The sequence below is a fragment of the Giraffa tippelskirchi genome, chromosome 10, assembly GCF_054371585.1.
Source record: "Giraffa tippelskirchi isolate mGirTip1 chromosome 10, T2T-mGirTip1v1.2.pri, whole genome shotgun sequence".
NCBI classification, from domain to species: domain Eukaryota; kingdom Metazoa; phylum Chordata; class Mammalia; order Artiodactyla; family Giraffidae; genus Giraffa; species Giraffa tippelskirchi.
This window is the reverse complement of record NC_137284.1, coordinates 45,773,560-45,797,254: the sequence shown is the minus strand read 5'-3', so window position 1 is coordinate 45,797,254 and position 23,695 is coordinate 45,773,560. Positions and strand designations below refer to the sequence as shown.

The 23,695-nt window shown below is 40.9% G+C and overlaps 1 protein-coding gene across 37 annotated transcripts in view; it reads right to left on the bottom strand.

The window, feature by feature from the left end:
* Window positions 1-5,902: 5,902 nt before the first annotated feature.
* DEUP1 (deuterosome assembly protein 1) overlaps window positions 5,903-23,695 on the bottom strand; it is a 120,588-nt gene continuing 102,795 nt past the window's right edge. For 25 of the 37 annotated variants that reach the window (XR_014067511.1, XR_014067513.1, XM_081536606.1 and 22 more), the window contains one exon: window positions 5,903-6,874. Coding sequence is in view for 23 of the 37 variants with exons in the window: in XM_081536606.1 (XP_081392732.1) it covers window positions 6,698-6,874 (177 nt within the window). In the remaining 14 variants the exon portion in view is untranslated. Of the gene's footprint in view, window positions 6,875-8,581; window positions 8,726-8,980; window positions 9,101-23,695 lie in introns of those variants that run through there. The other 12 variants (XR_014067502.1, XR_014067504.1, XR_014067507.1 and 9 more) reach the window with 2 other exon arrangements.

Sequence of the window (23,695 nt, the reverse complement as noted above, 5' to 3'; positions counted from 1 at the left end):
GGAAGCTTCGTTAAGGTCATGGGGTTGTAGCATGGCAAATCTCCTGTGTCCAACAGATCTAACCTGGCCAAATGTCCCAGGACCCCTTAAGACCTAAGAATTCCTAGTCTGCTCATGGGCCTGGCTAGGTGGTTCGGAGCATCTTCTTTGTGCTATACTTGGTCCTACTGAAACCGTTGCTGTTTGAGGCCTGCTCCTCCAGATTACCTGGCAGTTCTGCTGTGCAATGAGCTTGCTGGCCACCATAACAGTAATTGCCTGACTGGCCCTGACTCATGCACAAGACTGTGTCTATGACCCCTCTCTTTTTACGAGGTGTCAAATTCTGTTTTTAGTGAAGTACAGTTGATTTTGGTGGGCTGCCGCCGCTAGGGTTGCAGAGTCAGACCCAACTGAGTGACTGAGCACACAGGCACACACATAGCTGATTTACAATGTTATCTTAGTTTCAGATTCTTCTCTAGGTTATTATGAGATATTGAATTCAGTTCCCTATGATATACAGTCGGTTCTTATTTATTTTATATATAGTAGTGTGTACCTGTTAATCCCAAACTAACGTATCCCTCCACCGCCTTCCCCTTTGGTAACCATGGGTTTGTTTTCCACGTCTGTGAGTCTTTTTTGTTTTGTAAATAAGTTCATCCCTATCATATTTTTAGGTTTCTCATATAAATGATATGGTATTTGTCTTTCTCTATCTGATTTACTTCACTGAGTATGATAATCTCTAGGTTCAACCATGTTACTGCAAATGGCATTATTTCTTTTTTATGACTGAGTAGTGTTCCATTGTGTGTGTGTGTGTGTGTGTGTGTGTATAAAACACATCTTTTTGTCCATTCATTTTTGATGAACATTTAGGTTCCTTCCATGTCTTTGCTATTACAGTGCTTCTATGAACACTGGGGTGCTTATATCTTTCTGAATTAAGAGTTCTTGTCTTGCCTTTTCTGTATATACACCCAGGAGTAAGATTGCTGAATCATATGATAACTTAGTTTTTAAGGAACCTCCATACTTTTCTGTATAGTGGCTGCACCGATTTACCTTCCCACTAACAGTGTAGGAGTTCTCCTGTTTCTCCACAGCTTCTCCAGCATTTATTATTTGTAGATTTTTAAATGACGGGCATTCTGACAGGTGTGAGGTGATACCTCATCATGGTTTTGATTTGCCTTTCTCTAATACTGAGTGATGCTGTGCATCTTTTCATGTGCCTGTTGGTCATTTGTATGTCTTCTCTGGGGAAACTCTATTTAGGTCTTCTGCTTTTGACTGGGCTGTTTGTGGTTTGTTGTTGTTGTTGTTGCTGAGCTGTATTACCACTGCGACCCCTCTTGACTCATGCTGGAGGATGGTGATGTGTGGCAGGGAGCCTCTCAACACTGCTCACTAGGTTTCTGTGACTCAGGCCAGTGCTTCTGCCTCACACCTGCCTTGGGAGTCCCTGAAGTTCACGAACATGTTTCCTCAGGCTTTTCCCTCATCCATCCATTACCATCCTTAGGCCACAGTGCATCCTCTCTGTGGAAGAGCCTTTCATCAGTTTGGGATATTTTATCCTTTAGAGTTCAGCTCTGGGTGATGCTCCAGGCTACGGTTTAGAGAGTGAGACAGGTTCAGGTGCTAGCTGGGCCCAAATCCCTCTCACATTAACTGCTGCATTCCTGGGATTCTAATGGTTCCTTTTGTTCTTTATTGGATTCCTATTAGACAGAGGAGCCTGGTGGGCTGCCATCTGTGGGGTCGCACAGAGTCAGACACAACTGACGCGACTTAGCAGCAGCAGCAGCAGCAGTACACATTAGTTAACATATGTAAAAGGAGTATGTAGACGCTCAGCTGGTCTGCATGAAGTTGGGTATGAGTCAAATCTCCCACACCCACCAGCATTCAGACAAATTCACAGTGTTGTGCTCTTTTCTGCAGCTGACAGTCTGACGTGGCTAGGAGCTTGTCTTTTATCTAAACTGCTTCAAACTTCCTCTGCTTTTTGCCTTTGTGTTCCCCATATCTGGATTCATTGCACCCATTAATCACTACTTCTCAAATACCTGCCATGACCAAGACCTGTGCTGGGTGCACAAAGGAGGCAGAGAAGCCCTTTACTCCTCTTTTCCAGGAGCTTTCAGGCCAGTTGGAGAGACTAGAGGCGCACGTGTAAGGAGGAAATGTACATTCCCTGAGCGAATGGGATGGGGGGAGGATAACCCCACAGCACGGAGTCAGGTTAACCATGGCTGAGACAGTGCAGGGATCCAGACAAACCCACCGCAGGGCAGGCCTCTACTTAGGGAGCCGAGGTGCCGAGAGACGCTCTCCCACGGCACAGGGCACCATCTCAGGACCATGTCCTCCGCTGAGCCAGAGCAGCGCTGGTGACATGATCCAGAGTTGGCTATCATGTTAACTGAAATGTGGGCGTTATCTGTGTTTTTCCAGCAGCCCTCACTCCTCAAATGTGCTCAATTCTCAAACCAGTTTGCTCCTGGATAATTAAAAGTAAGGGCTTTCCAGGTAGCTCAGTGGTAAAGAATCCACCTGCAATGCAGGAGACATGGGTTTGAGTCCTCAGTCGGGAAGATCCCCTGGAAAAGGAAATAGCAACCCACTCCAGTATCCTTGCCTGGAGAATCCCATGGACAGAGGAGCCTGATGGGCTACAGTCCATGGGGTCACAAAGAGTTGGACATGACTGAATATGTATGCACAATCAGTTAAGAAGTAAAAATATATATCTGGGCCATTACGAGGCCAAAGTTAACTCAAGTCCCACCTCCTCTTGGAGGTGATTCCCAGCGCTAGACGGCCTGAAGGGTCTTCCTCAGATGGCCTGTGGCCCTCCTCTGCCTCCCTCCGTCATATTGTAGCTCAATCATGGGCTAAATCAGTTCAGTTCAGTTCAGTTCAGTCGCTCAGTCGTGTCTGACTCTTTGCTACCCCATGAATCACAGCATGCCAGGCCTCCCTATCCATCACCAGCTCCCGAAGTTTACCCAGACTCATGTCCATCAAGTCGGTGATGCCATCCAGCCATCTCATCCTCTGTGTCCCCTTCTCCTCCTGCCCCCAATCTTTCCCAGCATCAGGGTCTTTTCAAGTGAGTCAACTCTTTGCATCAGGTGGCCAAAGTATTGGAGTTTCAGCTTCAACATCAGTCCTTCCAATGAACAACCAGGACTGATCTCCTTTAGGATGGACTGGTTGGATCTCCTTGCAGTCCAAGGGACTCTCAAGAGTCTTCATCAACACCACAGTTCAAAAGCATCAATTCTGCGGCGCTAAGCTTTCTTCACAGTCCAACTCTCACATCCATACATGACTAGTGGAAAAACCATAGCCTTGACTAGACGGACCTTTGTTGGCAAAGTAATGCCTCTGCTTTTATATATGCTATCTAGGTTGGTCATAACTTTCCTTCCAAGGAGTAAGCGTCTTTTAATTTCATGGCTGCAATCATCATCTGCAGTGATTTTGGAGCCCCCCAAAATAAAGTCTGACAGTGTTTCCATTGTTTCCCCATCTATTTCCCATGAAGTGATGGGACCAGATGCCACGATCTTAGTTTTCTAAATGTTGAGCTTTAAGCCAACTTTTTCACTGTCCTCTTTCACTTTCATCAAGAGGCTTTTTAGTTTTTCTTCACTTTCTCCCATAAGAGTGGTGTCATATGCATATCTGAGGTTATTGATATTTCTCCCGGCAATCTTGATTCTAGCCTGTGCTTCCTCCAGCCCAGTGTTTCTCATGGTGTACTCTGCATATAAGTTAAATAAGCAGGTTGACAATATACAGACTTGACGTACTCCTTTTCCTATTTGGAACCAGTCTGTTGTTCTTTGTCCAGTTCTAACTGTTGCTTCCTGACCTGCGTGCAGGTTTCTCAAGAGGCAGGTCAGGTGGTCTGGTATTCCCATCTCTTGAAGAATTTTCCACAGTTTATTGTGATCCACACAGTCAAAGGCTTTGGCATAGTCAATAAAGCAGAAATAGATGTTTTTCTGGAACTCTCTTGCTTTTTCGATGATCTGTCGGATGTTGGCAATTTGATCTCTGGTTCCTCTGCCTTTTCTAAAACTAAAAATAGACTTTTTTTTTATATTGGTTTAGCCTTTCCCTTTTTTTAAAATTTATTTATTAATTGAAGGATAATTGCTTTAAAGAATTTTGTTGGTGTCATACAAAGGAGGTTATAACCACTCTTTGCTGATGTAATAACAAGACTTCTGCCTTTTGTTCACTCCCTCCCATAGCAACACCTGGGGCAATTGCTTGTGGCCTGCTGGATCTGGGGCGGTGAGGGCAGAGGAGGAAGGGGGAGGGGACGGGAGGGGAGGGGAGGGGAGAGGGGAGAGGAGGGGAGAGGGGAGAGGAGGGGAGAGGGAAGGGGGGAGGGGAGGGGAGGGGGAGGGGAGGGGAGGGGGAGGGAAAGGGGAGGGGAGGGGAGGGGAGGGGGAGGGAAAGGGGAGGGGAGGGGGAAGGAAAGGGGAGGGGAGGGGGGAGGGAGAGAAGCAGCAGTCCTCACTCCTCTCCTCCTTTCAATGTTCAACCAGAGCTGCTTGCTTTTTATCTCAACTGTATATGTGTTGGGCCTCAACCTATGATTTCTTTTGAATGTTGAATCCTGCTGTTAAGCAAAACCCATTGAAAACTACTGTTAAGAAACTGGGTATGAAGAGGAAAGCTGAAATAGTGATTTAAAAGAAGCTTGCCTTGCAAAGCAACTATACTCCAATAAAAAACAAACAAAAAACAAAGGCAAAGAAAGAAGTTTGCTTGTGGACTTGACACGATGATCCGGGGAGGCAAGTGCACTGTCCGTCCTGGACACACTCCACGCTCATGCTCTCTTGACTCTGTTGTGTGTGTGTGTGCTCAGTTGTGTCCAACTCTCTTGTGACCCGCTAGACTGTAGGCTCCTCTGTCCATGGGATTTCCCAGGCAAGAATGCTGGAGCCGGTTGCCATTTCCTTCTCCAAGGGATCTTTCCAACCCAGGGATCAAACCCTGAGACTCCTGCATTGCAGGCAGATTTTTTACCACTGAGCCACATTGGAAGCCCCTTGATTTGGTTAAATTTTAAGATAATTGTCATCTAGATCTTTGTTTCTGCATGCAATTTCCAATCATGTGTTAACCCTGAAGAGAATGAAGTGGCATTCAGATGTAGCAGGTTTTAAATTTTTGCCTTGTTTGCATTTGCATTAGGGATATAAAGGTTTTAGAATTTGTCCATGGACTGTTCTTTTCCTAAACACAAATTTTCTTTGCATCTTCTAAAGATAACATTTCCCATCTTCTAAAGATAACACTGAAAAATATCCTTTGTGTCCAGGATAAAAATCACTAAGTTTAAGGAATGATAACTTGGGTTGTTTTCCTCATGTGGAACTTTGTACCCGCCAATGTTCTGTCATGAAACGTGGTTACTGTGGCCACAGTGCTACTCACCACCTGCGTGCTCACAAGAGGCAATGCTGGAACGTGGTAAAAGCTAGAGCTGGGAGTCAGAAGCTGGCATTTCTCTGTTACTATGATTCTAGTAAGTTCTTAACAGCTTGAGTCCCAGGAGCAAGGATACTAGCCTTGCTGACTTCCCAGGCTTGTTCCGGGTAGAAATAAATAATTCTCTGTGAAGCCTTTTTGCAAATATCAAGAGCTCTACAAATCCACATGGCTGTGTCACTGAAGTGAACAGGGCTCTGCATTTCCCATGGCAATGGCACTCATCTAAAGGACATCGTGACTTATCTCTCTGTATGTGGAGATTCCGTTTCTTCAAAGAGAAAAATAACACTATAAAAGCTGTAGGGCTTACCTGGAATAATGACACAGGGATTTTTCATAATCTTTATATAAATGTCATTTTTAAAGAAAGAAAAGCAGATTATCACACTTGTTTATTTGTAACTTGAGTTTTATTGTTCACTACCATGTTATTACTCTTCTATACAGACTTGGCATTTGCGTTTTAAGTCCAAAGAATTTCTCATTCCTTTATTATATTTAAAACAGAGGTATTACAAAGGAGAAGGTAACAGTGATGCTTTCTATTTTATCTTATGTCCATGAAGTAATTAGTACATGAAGCATTAATCTTTGGCACATGTTTTAAGTGTGCAGACAGTATGTTCCACATCTTTTTGTGTTAAAACAGAAAGACATTACAAAGATGAATGCAGAAACAGTAAGCTATATAGTTTTTTCTAAAATAAATTTTAGGATATTTATATAGTTTAAAATACTTAAATTTTTCATTTAAAAAAAATCCTTGAATTTTCATACCTAATACAATGGAGCTGCACTTCACCTGTTTATACTTAGAATATAGTGCAGCCCTTTCCTTCATCATGTGTTGTTACAGAGGAAAGGGGTTCCCGTACACGTGATTAAAGTGAGAAAAAGCTGCATATTTAATTCCAAACAACTCCTTAGACTGGAGGGAAAAAAATCTCTTTTGGAGTAGTCGTGTTTATTCTATAGTAACTCTGTAGCTGAACAATTTATTATGTTAATACAGAAATACAAAGAGCTTTATCAAACAAAATACTTACTATTTTCTAGCTGACTTACAGAAATGATTTACTCAAGAAAACAGAACAAAATTTCTCAGTTTCATTAATCAGCTTTGTAAATATTTTGACAGAGCTTTGTTTTCCTGGAGTGGGGGAAGCAAATAAAAACGTTTAAAAGCTCATATGTGTCTATTTTGTTTTATCTTGGTGTATTTATTAAGAGTAAATTCTGTGTGTCTTTGCAGTTCATCAATATGTGTATTTAGAAGTTTTTCAAGTTCTTTTGCTCGCTTCTCCTCCTCCAGAAGGAAATGCTGTGCGGCCAAAGAAGCCGGGAAGGATATATCTGGGGGAGACTAAAGAAAGAGGAAGAAAAAGTTAGATGAGGAACACGAGGCCTTTTACAATCTTTGTATTTCTTGGTATGCTTCACCCCTGACAAACTGTCCAACACTGTAGCTCTTAATGAAAAATATATCTTAAGCTGAACTCTCTACACCAGTGTAATGTAATCACTGCTAATGAAGTCCTCAAGGAAATTTAAAAATTGGCTTAAAAAGGGGGCTTATGGCTGCATGCAGTTAGCCAGGTGAGGCGGGATAAAAGCATGATGTTTGGTAAGAGGGTAAATGTTGTCTGTCCAGTTGCAGTTGAGATCACCTCAGTGATGAGTGCTGGGTTGCACCCTTCATGTGGTATGGAGGTGCTCAGTTAACTATGACCTGTCTAGTGCTTATTTACACACACACACACACACACACACACACACACACAAACACACACAAAATGTATGACTGACGAATAAAGAGCAATGATAGATAATTTTACAGTGCTTCATTCAAAATTAATGTTTTAGGTTAATTTAAAAAATAAGTTGGGGAAATTTTTACTTTTGTCTTTTAGTTCTGCAGCACCCCCAGGCTCTTCTTCAATGTTTGTTTTATTGGGAGAATGGGATTTTTATAAAGCCTAAGAAGAGTCAACGATCTATATGCAGGTGAAGTCTTATGGAGAACACAGTCTACAAGCCTGGTCTCTGGCAGGGGTGTATGGATTGGGGCGGAGGGCGGTGGCGTGCAGCCAGCTCATGGGGCAGCCCCAGCGCAGCTGCTGGGCCAGGTACTACATCTTCACTCCAATAGAATATGGCAGTCTGGGGGCGTGGGACACTGCTGTTGATCTGGCAAATACATTCTTTTTAATACTCAATAAGGAAGAAGATCAGAAGTAGCTAGCATTCTTCTGGGACAAACAACAGTACACATCCATGTTCTCATCCCAACATGATGTTTTATGTTAACGATGCTGTCATAATACACTCTCTTAAGGAGCCTGGATCAGCTGGACATTCCAAAGACTGCAGATATAGTACCATGAGCATCATGCTAAGACATGATGAGCAAGAATTGGTAAGCATGCTGAAGGCTTGGAAAGACAGAGGTACTTCAGAGAGTTAAGAGGGAAACCCCAGAAGCAATTCAGGGCTTGACACTCTGTTTGTAGGTGTCTGGAGATAAGGAGCATGTCAGGACATCTTTTTAAGCACAAATTAATGTACCTTGCATTTCTTATCACTATGAAAGAAGCATATAGCTTGGTAGGTCTCTTCAAGTTTTGGAGGCAGCATGTTCCACTCTGGGGAGGAATAATCTGAATCATTTATTATGTGATACAGAAGGCTGTTTTGTTTGTTTGTTTTTAAGAAGGGCCCAGAGCAAGAAAGGGCTCTGCAGTCAGTTACGAGTGGGGCACAAGCCGTCTTGCTACTTGGGTGAAATGACTTAGCAGGTTTCATACTAGAAGAAGTTGTGGTAGAGAAAAATTGTGGTAGGCTCTTTGTGAAGCCTCTGGCAAGTTTCAAAGGGAAAGCTGTATTACAATCCCTTAAGCCATGCCATCTGCAGCAGAACACTGTATACTATTAGCAAGACAGTTCCTGTCATGCTCGTGAGCCCTGGTTGAGACAGAGCATCTAAGAAGCAGACAGGATGACTTGATCTAGCCTCTGACTTGGCTATTCCAATAGAATTATGCATGGGTCCACCAACACTATCTCCCTTTACCTAGGTTCATCTAGCTACTGTTCCTGTTGAATGTCTGATCTGCTTGCAATAGAGACCAAAGCTGAACTCCTGATATGGCACCATCCCCCATCGGAGATCAACCAGACTCTTGGTGGCAAATAGATTACAGCAGGTCCCTCAAACCTTGGAAAGGGCAGAAAGGGCAGTATGTCATCCTTACCAGAACTGACGTGTATCCTACAGTCTGCATCTCCTGCCTGCAGGGTCTTGGCCAGCACCACTATCTGAGGGCTCACAGAGTAACTGATTGATTGACCTGAGATCCTGATTAATAATAAGTGAACCTACTTTACAGCAGAGGAATATGGCAGTGAGGGCATGATCAGGTGTCCATTGATTCTACCACATATGGCATATTTGTCTTCAGAGGGTGCTAACCTGATAGGCTTCCTGAAGGCATAGCTGAGGCGTTAGCTTGTCAACCATATCCTTTCTTCAGGATATGGTGTGGACTTTAAACCAATGGCTGTCACAGGCTCCTGTGTTTGTAACAGTGATCTGGGAACAGAAGGGAGGATGTAGGAAAGGATTCACTCTCTGTTAACCCTCTTGGAGAATTTGTACCTTCTCTCTCTGTCTTTAGGCTCTGTTGGTCTACAGGTCTTCGGTGTCAGAGAAGGAATGCCTCTCACCAAGTAAGACCGTAGAGTCTCCACAAACTTAAAGCTTTGGCAGCATCTAGTCACAGGACTCTTCATGCTGACAGGTCAGAGGCACAGAAAAGAGGTGCTATATCGGCAGAGGTACCTGACCCTGATCATCATTAGAGGTGAGACCATTACTATACGGGGGCAATGAAGAATATGTCTGGGACTCAGGTAATCCACTGAGGGGGTCTTTTGGTGCTCTCATTGCCAGTTTTAAGTACAGATGCCAAACCACATCCTGATAAGGGCACAGGAACCAGGGGCTTACCCCACAAGGCCAGCCACTTGAACCAACAGAAGTGTCAGTTGGGGGAAGGGAATCTAGAGTGTGTGAGGAGACTATGAGGGTCAGTTAGGTCCTTGAGACGGCATCAAGGGCTACAGTTTGTTCCACTGACCCTCCTCCTATAAGTTTTCCCAGAAATTATGACCAGTCAGAATCCTAGAGAAGCTAGGCCTGAATGGAATGAACAATGTGAAAAGAACATGGATCTGAGTGGTTCAAGAAGGGGACCATAATGGATGCTGCCAGTGGTCTACCTGGACCCCGTCATCAGGCTGGCATGTCTATCTTCCAGCTGCCCTGGGTTGTGGCTGCTAACAGCTCACAGGTGGCCCCTTTTCTGGAGATCTGCACGAGGCTGAACTGGAGCCTCCTGCCTCACCTGGGAAGTTGCAATCCCCGCTCTTCTCAGGGGCAGTGACTGATTGACGCGGGGGTACAGCACACCAGCCGGGAAGATGGTGGAGCAGACAGGCCCTGCACTCACCTCCTCTCACAGGCATATCAAAATCACAACTGTCTGAAGAGAAACTATCATAGAAAAAGAACTAAGTGATGTGGAGATAGGCAATCTACCCAAGAAAGACTTCAGAGTAATGATCATAAAGATGATCAAAGAACTCTGGAGAAAAATGGATGCACAGAGCGAGAAATTAGAAATCAAGAGTTAGAAACTATAATTAACAACCAAACAGGGATGAGTAATACAATAACTCAAATGAAAAAATACATTACAAGGAATCATTAACAGAATAAATGATTCAGAAGAATGGATCACTGAGCTGGAAGACAGAGTAATGGAAATCACTGCTGTTGAACAGAAAACAGAATTAAAAGAAATGAGGACAGTTTAAGAGACTTCTGGGACAATATCAAGTACACTAATATTTGCATTAAAGGAGTCCCAGGAGGAGAAGAGACAAAAGGGACCCAAGAAGATATCTGAAGAGATAATAGCTGAAAACCTCCTGAATCTGGGAAAGGAAATAGTTACCCATGTCCAGGAAGTACAGAGACTCCCAAACAGGATTAACTCACAGAGTAACACACTAAGACACATAGTAATCAAAATGAAAAAATTAAAGAGAGAATATTAAAATCAGTAAGGGAAAAGCAAAAAATAAAGTGCAAGGGAATTTCCAAAAGGTTATGAGCTGATTTTTCAGCAGAAACTCTGCAGTTCACAAGGGAGTGGCAAGATATATTTAAAGGGATGAAAGGGAAAAATCTACAACCAAGAATACTCTGCCCAGCAAGGCTCTCATTCAGATTTGATGGAGAGATCAAAAACTTTGTAGACAAACAGAAGCTTAGAGAATTCAGCACCACCAAAGCAGCTTTACAAATATGGGAACTTCTTTAGGTGAAAAAGGCCACAACTAGAAACAAGAAAATTATGGAAGGAAAAATGTCACTAGTAAAGGAAAACATAAAGTAAAGGTAGGAAATCATCCACACACAAAGCTAGCAGTGAGGTTAAAGGACAAAAGTAGTAAAATCATCTATTTCCACAATAAGCAGTTAAGAGATACACAAAACAATTACATATAAATATGATATTAAAAATATGGTAACTGTGAGGGAAGGGGAATACAAATGCAAGGCATTTTAAATGTGTTTCAAATTAGAGATCAGCAACTTAAAACATTTATATATAACTATATGTAAGGACTGCTATATATATATATATATAAAACTATATATACATAGACTGCCATACTAAAACCTCATTGTAACTACAAATGAAAAATATATAACAATATACACAAAAAAGAAAAAGGAATCCAGTCATAACAGTAAATATACTCATCAAATCACAAAAAATAAAGGAAATAAAAGACCTACAAAAACAAATCCAAAACAATTAACAAAATGGCAATGAGTACATACATATCAATAATCACGTTAAATATAAATGAACTAAATGCTCCAACCAAAACACACAGACTGTCTGAATGGATCAAAAGATCCAAGATCAAAAGACCAGCATATTGCTGCCTATAAGAGACCCATTTCAGATCCTGGAGACACATACAAACTAAAAGTGGGAGGATGGAAAAAGATATTCTATGCAAAAGGAACTCAAAAGAAAGCCAGAGTTGCAACACTTATCAGACAAAATAGACTTTGAAATAAAGAATGTTACAAGAGACAAAGGGCACTACATAATGATCAAAGGATCAATCCAAGAAGAAGATATAACAACTGTTAATATATATGCACCCAACACAGAAGCATCACAATATATAAGGCAGATGTTAACAGACATAAAAGGAGAAATTGACAGTAATACAATCTTCCAACAACACAAGAGAAGACTCTACACATGGACATCACCAGATGGTCAACACCGAAATCAGACTGATTATATTCTTTGCAGCCAAAGATGGAGAAGCTCTATACAGTCAGCAAAAACAAGACCAGGAGCAGACTGTGGCTCAGATCATGAACTCCTTATTGCCAAATACAGACTTAAATTGAAGAAAGTAGGGAAAACCACTAGACCATTCAGGTATGACCTAAATCAAATCCCTTATGACTATACAGTGGAAGTGAGAAATAGATTTAAGGGACTAGATCTGATAGACAGAATGCCCGATGAACTATGGATGGAGGTTTGTGACACTGTACAGGAGACAGGGATTAAGACCATTCTCAAGTAAAAGAAATGCAAAAAAGCAAAATGGCTGTCTGAGGAGGCCTTACAAATAGCTGGGAAAAGAAGAAAAGCAAAAAGCAAAGGAGAAAAGGAAAGATATTCCCATTTGAATGCAGAGTTCCAAAGAATAGCAAGGAGAGATGAGAAAGCCTTCCTCAGTGATCAATGCAAAGAAATAGAGGAAAACAATAGAATGGGAAAGACTAGAGATCTCCTCAAGAAAATCAGAGATATCAAGGGAACATTTCATGCAAAGATGGGCTCAATAAAGGACAGAAATGGTATGGACCTAACAGAAGCAGAAGATATTAAGAAGAGGTGGCAAGAATACACAGAAGAACTGTATAAAAAAGATCTTCACGACCGAGATAATCATGATAGTGTGATCACTCACACTCACCTAGAGCCAGACATCCTGGCATGTGAAGTCAAGTGGGCCTTAGGAAGCATCACTATGAGCAAAGCTAGTGGAGGTGATGGAATTCCAGTTGAGCTATTTCAAATCCTCAAAGATGATGCTGTGAAAGTGCTGCACTCAATATGCCAGCAAATCTGGAAAACTCAGCAGTGGCCACAGGACTGGAAAAGGTCTGTTTTCGTTCCAATCCCAAAGAAAGGCAATGCCAAAGAATGCTCAAACTACCGCACAATTGCACTCATCTCACACGCTAGTAAAGTAATGCTGAAAATTCTCCAAGGCAGGCTTCAGCAATACGTGAACTGTGAACTTCCAGATGTTCAAGCTGGTTTTAGAAAAGGCAGAGGAACCAGAGATCAAATTGCCAACATCCACTGGATCATCAAAAAAGCAAGAGAGCTCCAGAAAAACATCTATTTCTGCTTTATTGACTATGCCAAAGCCTTTGACTGTGTGGATCACAATAAACTGTGGAAAATTCTTCAAGAGATGGGAATACCAGACCACCTGACCTGTCTCTTGAGAAACGTGTATGCAGGTCAGGATGCAACAGTTAGAACTGGACATGGAACAACTGACTGGTTCCAAATAGGAAAAGGAGTACATCAAGGCTGTATATTGTCACTCTGTTTATGTAACTTATATGCAGAAAGTGAAGAAGAACTAAAGAGCCTCTTGATGAAAGTGAAAGAGGAGAGAGAAAAATTTGGCTTAAAGCTCAACATTCAGAAAACTAAGATCATGGCATCCGGTCCCATCACTTCATGGCAGATAGATGGGGAAACAGTGACTTTAGTTTTCTGGGCTCCAAAATCACTGCAGATGGTGCCTGCAGCCATGAAATTAAAAGATGCTTACTCCTTGGAAGGAAAGTTATGACCAACCTAGACAGCATATTAAAAAGCAGAGACATTACTTTGCCACCAAAGTTCCGTCTAGTCAAGGCTATGGTTTTTCCAGTGTCATGTATGGATGTGAGAGTTGGACGGTGAAGAAAGATGAGTGCCGAAGAAATGATGCTTTGGAACTGTGGTGTTGGAGAAGACTCTTGAGAGTCCCTTGGACTGCAAGGAGATCCAACCAGTCCATCCTAAAGGAGATCAGTCCTAGGTGTTCATTGGAAGGACTGATGTTGAAGCTGAAACTCCAATACTTTGGCCACCTGATGCGAAGAGCTGACTCATTGGAAAAGACCCTGATGCTGGGAAGGATTGAGGGCAAGAGGAGAAGGGGACGACAGAGGATGAGATGGCTGGATGGCATCACCAACTCGATGGACATGGGTTTGGGTGAGCTCTGGCAGTTCATGATGGACAGGGAGGCCTAGCATGCTGTGGTTCATCGGGTTGCAAAGAGTCGGACACGACTGAGTGACTGAACTGAACTGAACTGACAATAATAGTGGGGGACTTTAACACCCCACTTACCTCAATGGAGAAATTGTCCAGACAGAAATCAATAAACACAGGTCTTAAATACCACATTAGACCCCATGGACTCTACTGATATTTATAGACAGTCCATCCAAAAGCAGCAGAATACACGTTCTCTTCAAGTGCACATGGAACATTCTCCAGGACAGCTCACATGCTAGGCTAAAAAACAAGCTTGATAAATTTAAGAAAACTGAAATCATGTCATGCATCTTTTCTGATCACAACACTATAAGACTAGAAATAACTACAAGAAAAAAAATTGCAACAAACACAAACATGTAGAGGCTAAACAACAGGCTATTAGACAACCACTGAAGAAATCAGAGGAAACCAAAAAATACTAGAGACAATGAAAATGAAAACATGATCATCCAAAAACTTATGGGATGCAGCAAAAACAGTTCTAACAGGGACGTTTCCAGTAATACAACTTTGCCTCAGAAAAGAAGAGAAATCTCAAATAAACAACTTAACCTTACACCAAAAGCAACTAGAGAAAGAAGAACAAAGTAAAAAGTTAGTATAAGGAAAGAAATCATCAAGATCAGAGCAGAAATAAATGAAATAGAGGCTAAAAAACAACAGAAAAGATCAATGAAGCTAAAATCTGGTTCTTTGAAAAGATCAAATTGATAAACTTTATAGCCAGACTCATCAATAGACAAAGAGGGAGGGCCCAAATCTTAGAAATGAAAAAGAAAAAGATACACATAATATCACAAAAATACAAAGAACCATAAGAGACTATTACAAGCAACTATATGCCAATAAAATGGAAAACTTTGAAAAAATTCTTAGAAAGGTACCATCTCTCAAGACTGAATGAGGAAGAAATAGAAGACATGAATAGACCAATTACAAGTACTGAAATTAAATCAGTAATTTTAAAGCTTCCAATAAACCAAAGTCCAGGACCAAATGGCTTCACCAGTGAATTCTACTAAACATTTACGGAAGAGTTAAGACCTATCCTTCTGAAACTGCTCCAAAAAATTACAGAGGACGGAACACTTCTGAACTCATTCTATGAGGCCACCATCACCCTGATACCAAAATCAGACAAAGATATCACACAAAAAAGAAAACTACAGGCCAATATCACTGATGAACTTATATGCAAAAATCCTCAACAAAATACTAGCAAACCAACTCCAACAATATTCCACCACCAAGTAAGATTTATACCAGAGATACAAGAATTTTTCAATACATTCAAATCAATCGTTGTGATACACCACATTAACAAATTGAAGAATAAAAACCATATGATCATCCCAATAGATGCAGAAGGAGCTTTTGATAAAATTCAACATTCATTTATGATAATAACTTTCCAGAAAGTGGAAGAAACCTCAATGTAATAAAAGGCATACAGGGTAGGGCAGGATGATATGGGATAATGCCACTGAAGCATGTAAATTATCATATGTGAAACTAATCGCCAGTCCAGGTTCGATGCATGATACAGGGTGCTCGGGGCTGGTGCAGCAGGATGACCTGGAGGGATGGAATGGGGAGGGAGGTGGGAGGGGGTTCTGGAAGGGGAACACATGTACACCCATGGTGGATTCATGTCAATGTATGGCAAAACAAATACAATATTTTAAAGTTAAAAAATAGATAAATAAACTAATTAAAAAAATAAATAAATAAAGGGCATACATGACAACCCCCCAGCTAACATCATACTAAATGGTGAAAAGCTGAAAGCATTTCCTCTAGGATCAGGAACAAGACAAGGATGCTCACTCTTGTCACATTTATTCAACATAGTTTTAGAAGTCCTAGCCACAGCAATCAGAGGAAAAAAAGAAATAAAAGATTCCAAATTGGAAAGAAGTAAAACTGTCACTGTTTGTAGATGACATGATGCTATACATAGGAAATCCTAAAGATGCTACCAGTAAACTAGAGCTCATCAATGAATTTGGTAAAGTTTCAGGATATGAAATTAATATACAGAAATCTGTTGCATTTCTATACACTAACAATGAAATATAAGAAAAAAATTAAGGAAACAATCATATTTACCATCACATCAAAAAGAATAAAATACCTAGGAATAAACCTACCTATGGAGGCAAAAGAACTATACTCCAAAAATTATAAGACAATAATGAAAGAAACTGAAGATCACACAAACAGATGGAGAGATATACTATGTTCCTAGATTGGAAGAATGAACATTGTTAAAATTACCATACTACCCAAGGCAATCTACCAGTTCAATGCAATTCCTATCAAGTTACTAATAGCATTTTTCACAGAACTAGAACAAAGAATTTTTAAAATTAGCATGGAAACATAAAAGTCTCCAAATAGCCAAAACAATCTTGAGAAAGAAGAATGGGGCTGGAGGAATCATGCTCCCTACAAAGCTACTGTAATTAAAGCAGTATGGTACTGGTACAAAAATAGACACATAAATCAATGGAACGATAGAAAGCCCAGAAATAAATCCATACATTTATGATCAGTTAATCAATGACAAAGGAGGCAATAATATACAATGGAGAAAAGATAGCCTCTTCAATAAATGGTGCTAGGAAAACTAGACAGCTACAGGTAAAAGACCAAAATTAGAAGATTCTCTATCACTATATACAAAAATTAAAATTGGTTTAAAGATCTAAATGTAAAACCAGATACTATAAAACTCCTATAGGAAAACATAGGCAGAATACTCTATGACATAAATTGTAACAATATCTTTTTGGATACATCTCCTAAAGCAATGGAACAAAAGAAAAAATAAATAAGTGGGACCTAATAAACCTTAAAAGCTTTTTCACAGGAAAGGAAACAACAAAGAAAATGGAAATAAAACCTACAGAATGGGGGAAGATATTTGCAAGCAATGTGACCAACAAAGGCCTAATTTCTAAAATATCCAAACTACTTATACAGCTCAATGACAAAACAAACAAAAAATCCAAGCAAAAAATGAGTAGAAGACCTAAATAGACATTTCTCCAAAGAAGACATACAGATGGTCAACAAGCACATGAAGAGATGCTCAATATAGCTAATTATTTGTTGTTGTTTAGCTGCTAGGTCCGGAGAAGGCAATGGCACCCCACTCCAGTACTCTTGCCTGGAAAATCCCATGGATGGAGGAGCCTGGTAGGCTGCAGTCCATGGGGTCGCTAAGAGTCGGACATGACTGAGCGACTTCACTTTCACTTTTCACTTTCATGCATTGGAGAAGGAAATGGCAACCCACTCCAGTGTTCTTGCCTGGAGAATCCCAGGGACGGGGGAGCCTGGTGGGCTGCCGTCTATGGGGTCGCACAAGGTCGGACACGACTGAAGTGATTTAGCAGCAGCAGCAGCAGCTGCTAGGTCATGTCCATCTTTTTGTGAACCCATGGACTGCATTGCTAATTATTAGAGAAATGCAAATCAAAACTACAATAAGGTACTACCTCACCCAAGTCATAATGGCCATCAACAAAAAGTCTACAAATAATAAATGCTGGAGGAGGTATGGAGAAAAGGGAACCCTCCTACACTGTGGGTGGGAATGCAATGGTGCAGCCACTGTGGAGAACAGTATCGAGGTTCCTTAAAAAACTAAAAACAGGGTTCCTATCTGATCCAGCAATCCCATTCTCGGGCATATATCTGGAAAAGATGAAAACGCTAATTTAAAAAGATATATGCACCCCAGTATTTATAGCAGCACTATAACACAGTTTACAACAGTCAAGACACGTAAGCAACCTAAATAATGAATAGATAAAGAATGTGTGTCATGTATCTATATATATATATACACATAACACACACAACAGAATATTACTCAGGCATAAAAAAAGAATGAAATAATTCAATTTGTAGCAACATGGATGGACCTAGAGATTATCATACTAAATGATGTAAGTCAGACAATGACAGATGTCATATATCACTTATTACTGAAATCTAAAAAAAAGTGACATAAATGAATTCATTCAGAGCAGAAATAGGCTCACAGACATAGAAAACAAACTTATGGTTATCTAAGAGGAAAGTGGGGGAGGATAAATTGGGAATTTGGGATTAACAGATACAGACTACTTGTGTAAAATAAACAACAAGGACCTACTGTTTAGCACAAGGAACTATATTCAATATCTTGTAATAACCTATAATGGAAAAGAATCTAAAAAAATAGACATGCATGTGTAACTGAGTCTCTCTGCTGCTCACTGGAAACGCTGTAAATCAATATACTTTAATAGAAAACAAACAAACCCACACGGGCCAAACTTCTCATCTCCAGGGGAGCAACTCTTTTGTGCAATCCGTGTTCCAAGCTCCTGGTGAGGCCAGACTAGACTAATCTCTAGCTAAGACCTCATCCTTATTTAGCCTTCCTCCCTTCCCCTCGCCTGCTTCCCTCATTCCTTCTGCTGAGAATAACCCCCGAATAAACCACTTTTCCAAGAATTTTCATCTCAGGTTCTAGGAAACCTGACTCTAGACTGATCGCTTCCTAGATTCTGGCTTGCATGGATGGATGACATCAATGACATCAATGCTAGTACAGAGTGAGAAAGGAAAGACAGTAAAAGAGGCCTGTTAAGGGTAATGTCTTAGTTACTTTTGATTCCCCAGATTCTAGCACAGGTTCTTGCACAAAGTATGCTTTCAATAATTTTCTGAATTAATATATTAATGAAGGAAATATATTCAACTCTGAATAATGTCGAGTTAGTGGTCATGTATGGATGTGAGAGTTGGATGGTGAAGAAAGCTGAGCGCCGAAGAATTGATGCTTTTGAACTGTGGTGTTGGAGAAGACTCTTGAGAGTCCCTTGGACTGCAAGGAGATCCAACCAGTCCATCCTAAAGGAGATCAGTCCTGGGTGTTCATTGGAAGGACTGATGAAGCTGAAACTCCAATACTTTGGCCACCTCATGCGAAGAGTTGACTCATTGGAAAAGACTCTAATGCTGGGAAGGATTGGGGGCAGGAGGAGAAGGGGACGACAGAGGATGAGATGGTTGGATGGCATCACCGACTCAATGGACATGGGTTTGGGTAAACTCCGGGAGTTGGTGATGGACAGGGAGGTCTGGTGTGCTGCGATTCATGGGGTCGCAAAGAGTCGGACACGACTGAGTGACTGAACTGAACTGAACTGAGAGGTGACTTGGGACACAGATTGTCAAGAAGACAGTGGGATATATCAGTCCTGATCTCAGAACATAGGTGTGGACCAGAGATGTATATTTGGAAGTTATATGTAATAATTAAAGCTATGACTTTGACTGAAATCATCCAAGATCTGAAAATAAAAGAAGAGGAAGAAATGCAAAAGTGGAATCCTGGGGAACACTTCATTTTAGGCACCCACTCCCACGGTTACATTCTTGACACTGTCATCAGTGATAACTGCATTACTTACTAATAGAGATTTTATGTAACCCACCTATTATGCTTTCAACTGACTTAGTCTAGCATTCCCACTCTCTCATATCTCTCTTTTCTAACTCTGCTCGCATTCCAATCCATTATTGTAGCCATTCAGCAACTTGTCCCTCCCTTTATCCTAGCTCCATGCTAGATACATGGTAAAACTCAGGCCTAATTACAACTGCTTGCACCAAGCATGTACCTGAGCGGTTGAATGCTGGGCAAGTGAATGGAGGAGAAATTACATTACACAGGGACTAGTTTCACTTAAAATTCATGAGCACAAATTTACATGGTTAGTTAGCACTGCCTGGCCGTTCTCCTGCACTTCCCTAGTATGCTCACTTCCTTAATCACGGCCATGCAGCCCTGCTCTTTCTCAGGACCTTCATCCCTCCATGCCACTTGCACTTAGAGTCACATTTTAGGCCACTCTGCTTCAGAGACCCTTCCTTCTACCCACACTGTGGATTCTATTCCATCTTACCTTCTTAATGACCTTGCTTCTTGGGTCCCACTCCACCTCTTTCACCACCAGACGTTCCTCCTCTCTTTGAAGATTCCCATTGGAGGACTAAACATAATGGTCTAAGGCTTTGTCTTGGGACAGCTTCTCCATTTACACTCTTCTAAGTATTATCATCTAGTCTGATAGATTTAAGTATCAGCCTCATGCTGATTAAAATGTCCCTTTTTTATTTCCAGCTCTGATCTATTCCTTGAACACCAGATTCACATATCCTATTGCTTGTTTAATTTGCATGTTTAGTAAATACTTAAATATCTAACCTGGAAATAATGAATTTTCTCCACCAACACTGCTCCTTCCTAGTCTTCCATGTCAGAGAGTGGTGCTACTATGTACCTGAGGCTCAAGCAGAGATCCTAGGAGTCATCTCTGAGTCTTTTCTTTCCCTCATTCTCCACAGCCCATCCACTGTCAAGTCTCATTTGCTCTCCAAAATATTTCCTGGCTCCACCTCCACTGTTCCTAAGCCAGCAGCATCATCTCCTGCTTCGACTATTGAAATAGCCTGATGGTTGCTCTCTCCACTTCTACCTCTGCCCATCTATAATTTATTTGGTAGTCAAATGGATCTTCAAAAAATTTTAAAAACAGATTATATTCTCTACCATTTGCAACTTTCTCATGGCTTCCCATTGCTTTAAAATAAATTCCCAATTGCTTCCCATGGCCTACTGATACAGATCTGGAGTTCTCCTGCCTATTTCTCTGTCCCTATTTCATTACACATTTCTTAGCTCCAGACCACCCGCTTCCCCTTTTCTGGTTCTCAATTTTAACAAACTTTGTTTTGCCAAACAGATTTGCCCCGGTCATTCCATCTGCCCCAAACTCTCTACTTCCAGATTTTTGCAAGGCTGGATCCTTTTTTGTTATTTAAGTTTCAACCTAAATGTCCCCTTCTCAGTAATCATTTTCCTAGCCACTTAACCTAAAGTCATCCCCCCACACTGTCATCACTTCTTATCACATAATTTGCTATCTTTTCATCAATTTTTATAGTATTTATAACTTTTTGATTTTTTAATTTGTTTCTAGTCATTAACTGTTCCCTTTCTTTGAGATAAAATTTACATAAAATAAGACTCACCATCTCAAAATGAACAATTTGGTGTGGATTTAGTATAGTCACAGTGTATTAAAACCACAACTCTATCTAGTTTCAAAGCATTTTCATCCCCAAAGGAAGCTGTACCCATCAAGCCTTGCTCCCTGGCTTTCCTGTCCCCTTGTACTCCTGGCAACCACCAACTTGCAATCTGTTTTAATCAGATTTACCTATTATGGGCATTTTTATGCAATATATAACCTTTTGTGTCTGGCTTCCTTCAGGTAGCATGATATTATCCAGGTTCATCCACGTTATAGCATGTATCAGCACTTCTCTCCTTTTCATGACTGAATAGTGTTCCACTGTGTATACATACTACTCTTTGTTTATCCATTCACCCACTGATGGAGTTCCCCTCTTTTTTCACCAGACTGTAGACTTGTATATCTCATCAATGAGTGTTTAGAATAGAACCTGCCATATAGTGAGTGCTCAAAACATGTTTACTCCATCAGTGACTGAGTGAATGATAAACACTAGTGGTTAAGGGACAGGTATAGGAGGGAGAACCTTGGAAGCAGACTGGGAAAGAGGGATTAGAAAGGCAACAGGAGACATGATATCAAGAGAAGAAGATTAAGGAAGATGAGTTCTTTAAACTGTCTATTTAATTAACAACGAGGATGTCACTGGTGGACCAAGGAGGAACAGCGCTGATGCAGAATAAAGAATGCAACAGTGGATGGAAGTCCCTGGACTCAGAACGGTGGTCTGGGCCGTGTCTTTCAGGAGCCTCCAGGGCTGCCATCACAGCCAAAGTTCCCTGTGCCCAGACCTACAATGGTAGAGAATTTTCTTTCCTGGATCACTCTGTAGTTATGAGCTCCTTGAGTAATAATGTAGAATTTTAGAGGTGGAAAGAAATCCAATGTTCATTAAGTTATACAATAGACACTCTTGCATGTCTTTTATGTACCTACTAGTGCCAGACATTATTTTAGGTGCTAGGGTTAAAACAGTAAACAAAAATAGAAAAAAATCCTATTTTAATGGAGCTTAAATTCTAGAGGAAGGAGGCAAACAAAATATGGTATAATAAAGTGCTATGGATAAAACAAAAAATAGAATATGATGAGGGATGTGGTACTATAGGGCAGTTCCTCAGGTGTTTCTGATGAGATGTTATTTAAGCAAAAACTAATCATCCTAAAGTCACCAGATATTAGAACAGTGAAGTCACATCATGTGTATGCTCAGTCATGTCCGACTCTTTGCGACCCCACGGTCTGTAGCCCACCTGGCTCTTCTGTCCAGGGAATTTTTCAGGCAAGAATACTGAAGTGAGTTGCAATGAAACCTTTAGCAATTAATCACTCCTCCCCCCCCGCCCCCACCCCTTGCTGGGTTGGAGTATGTGTTTACTTTGGAGTCCTTAAAGAGAGAAGTTTTGTTGATGCAGAACTTGCTAAGTCCTCTTGGAGGTTCCCTTAGCTTAAATGAGGAAGTTTATTTACTTTATTGTTATGGAATTTTATTCTGTTCAGATAATTTTGGCATTTTATGTTGAGATGAAACAAAAGAGCATTGCTGGGCTTTCAGTTCAGTCGCTCAGTCATGTCCGACTCTTTGCGACCCCATGGACTGCAGCACACCAGGCCTCCCTGTCCGTCAGCAACTCCTGGAGTTTACCCAAACTCATGTCCATCGAGTCAGTGATGCCATCCAACCATCTCATCCTCTGTTGTCCCCTTCTCCTCCCACCCTCAATCTTTCCCAGCCTCAGGGTCTTTTCAAATGAGTCAGCTCTTGGCATCAGGTGGTCAAAGTATTGGAGTTTCAGCTTCAACATCAGTCCTTCCAATGAATGCTCAGGACTGATCTCCTTTAGGATGGACTGGTTGAGATCTGTAAAACTTCCAGAGTTGATGGTTTTAAGTCTTCCTCTTCCACAACAGCTTAAATCTTACTACCAGCCCTTCCCAAAGCAGCTGACAGCTTCCAGAAAGGCAGAGAAGTGTTCATGGCATGCCTCAACTAGCTCAAACATTTTCTGTTTTTTGTTGTTGTTGTTGTTATTGTTGTTTGTTTTTATCATTTGTACCCAATATTGGTATAGCATGGACAGGCAGTGAAAAATTACATAATACACAAGTGAGGGTAAATGCAAGAGCACTACTAGTTTCTGAGGTAAAAAAACCTACATATCTTTTAAAAATGTGATTATGTTCAATAAATCAAATCACAAGGTAGAAAATTTCAGCAAAGAACTGGAAACTAAAAAAAAAAAAAAAATCAAATGAAAATTCAGGAACAGAAAAAAAAAAAATTAACCTACAGTATGAGGCCACTTCCTCAAGGCTGGGAGCAGTGGCTCTTCATGCACAGAACACAACGCAGGAAAGAGAATAGGAGAATGAGAAATTTAAAACCTTTCCCACTTGTTTTACGAGGACAGCATAATCGGGTACCAAAGCTTGACAAGGATAACAATGAAACATCACAGGCTAATTTCCCTCATGAACATAAAGCAAAACTCTAAACCAATATGAACAGATCAAATCCAGTGATCAAGTGTGGTTTATTCTAAGAATTCCAAGTTGAGTTAACAATCTAACATCAAGAAAAAAAAATGCCTCATTAACAGATCAAAGGAGAAATTATATGGTCATTTC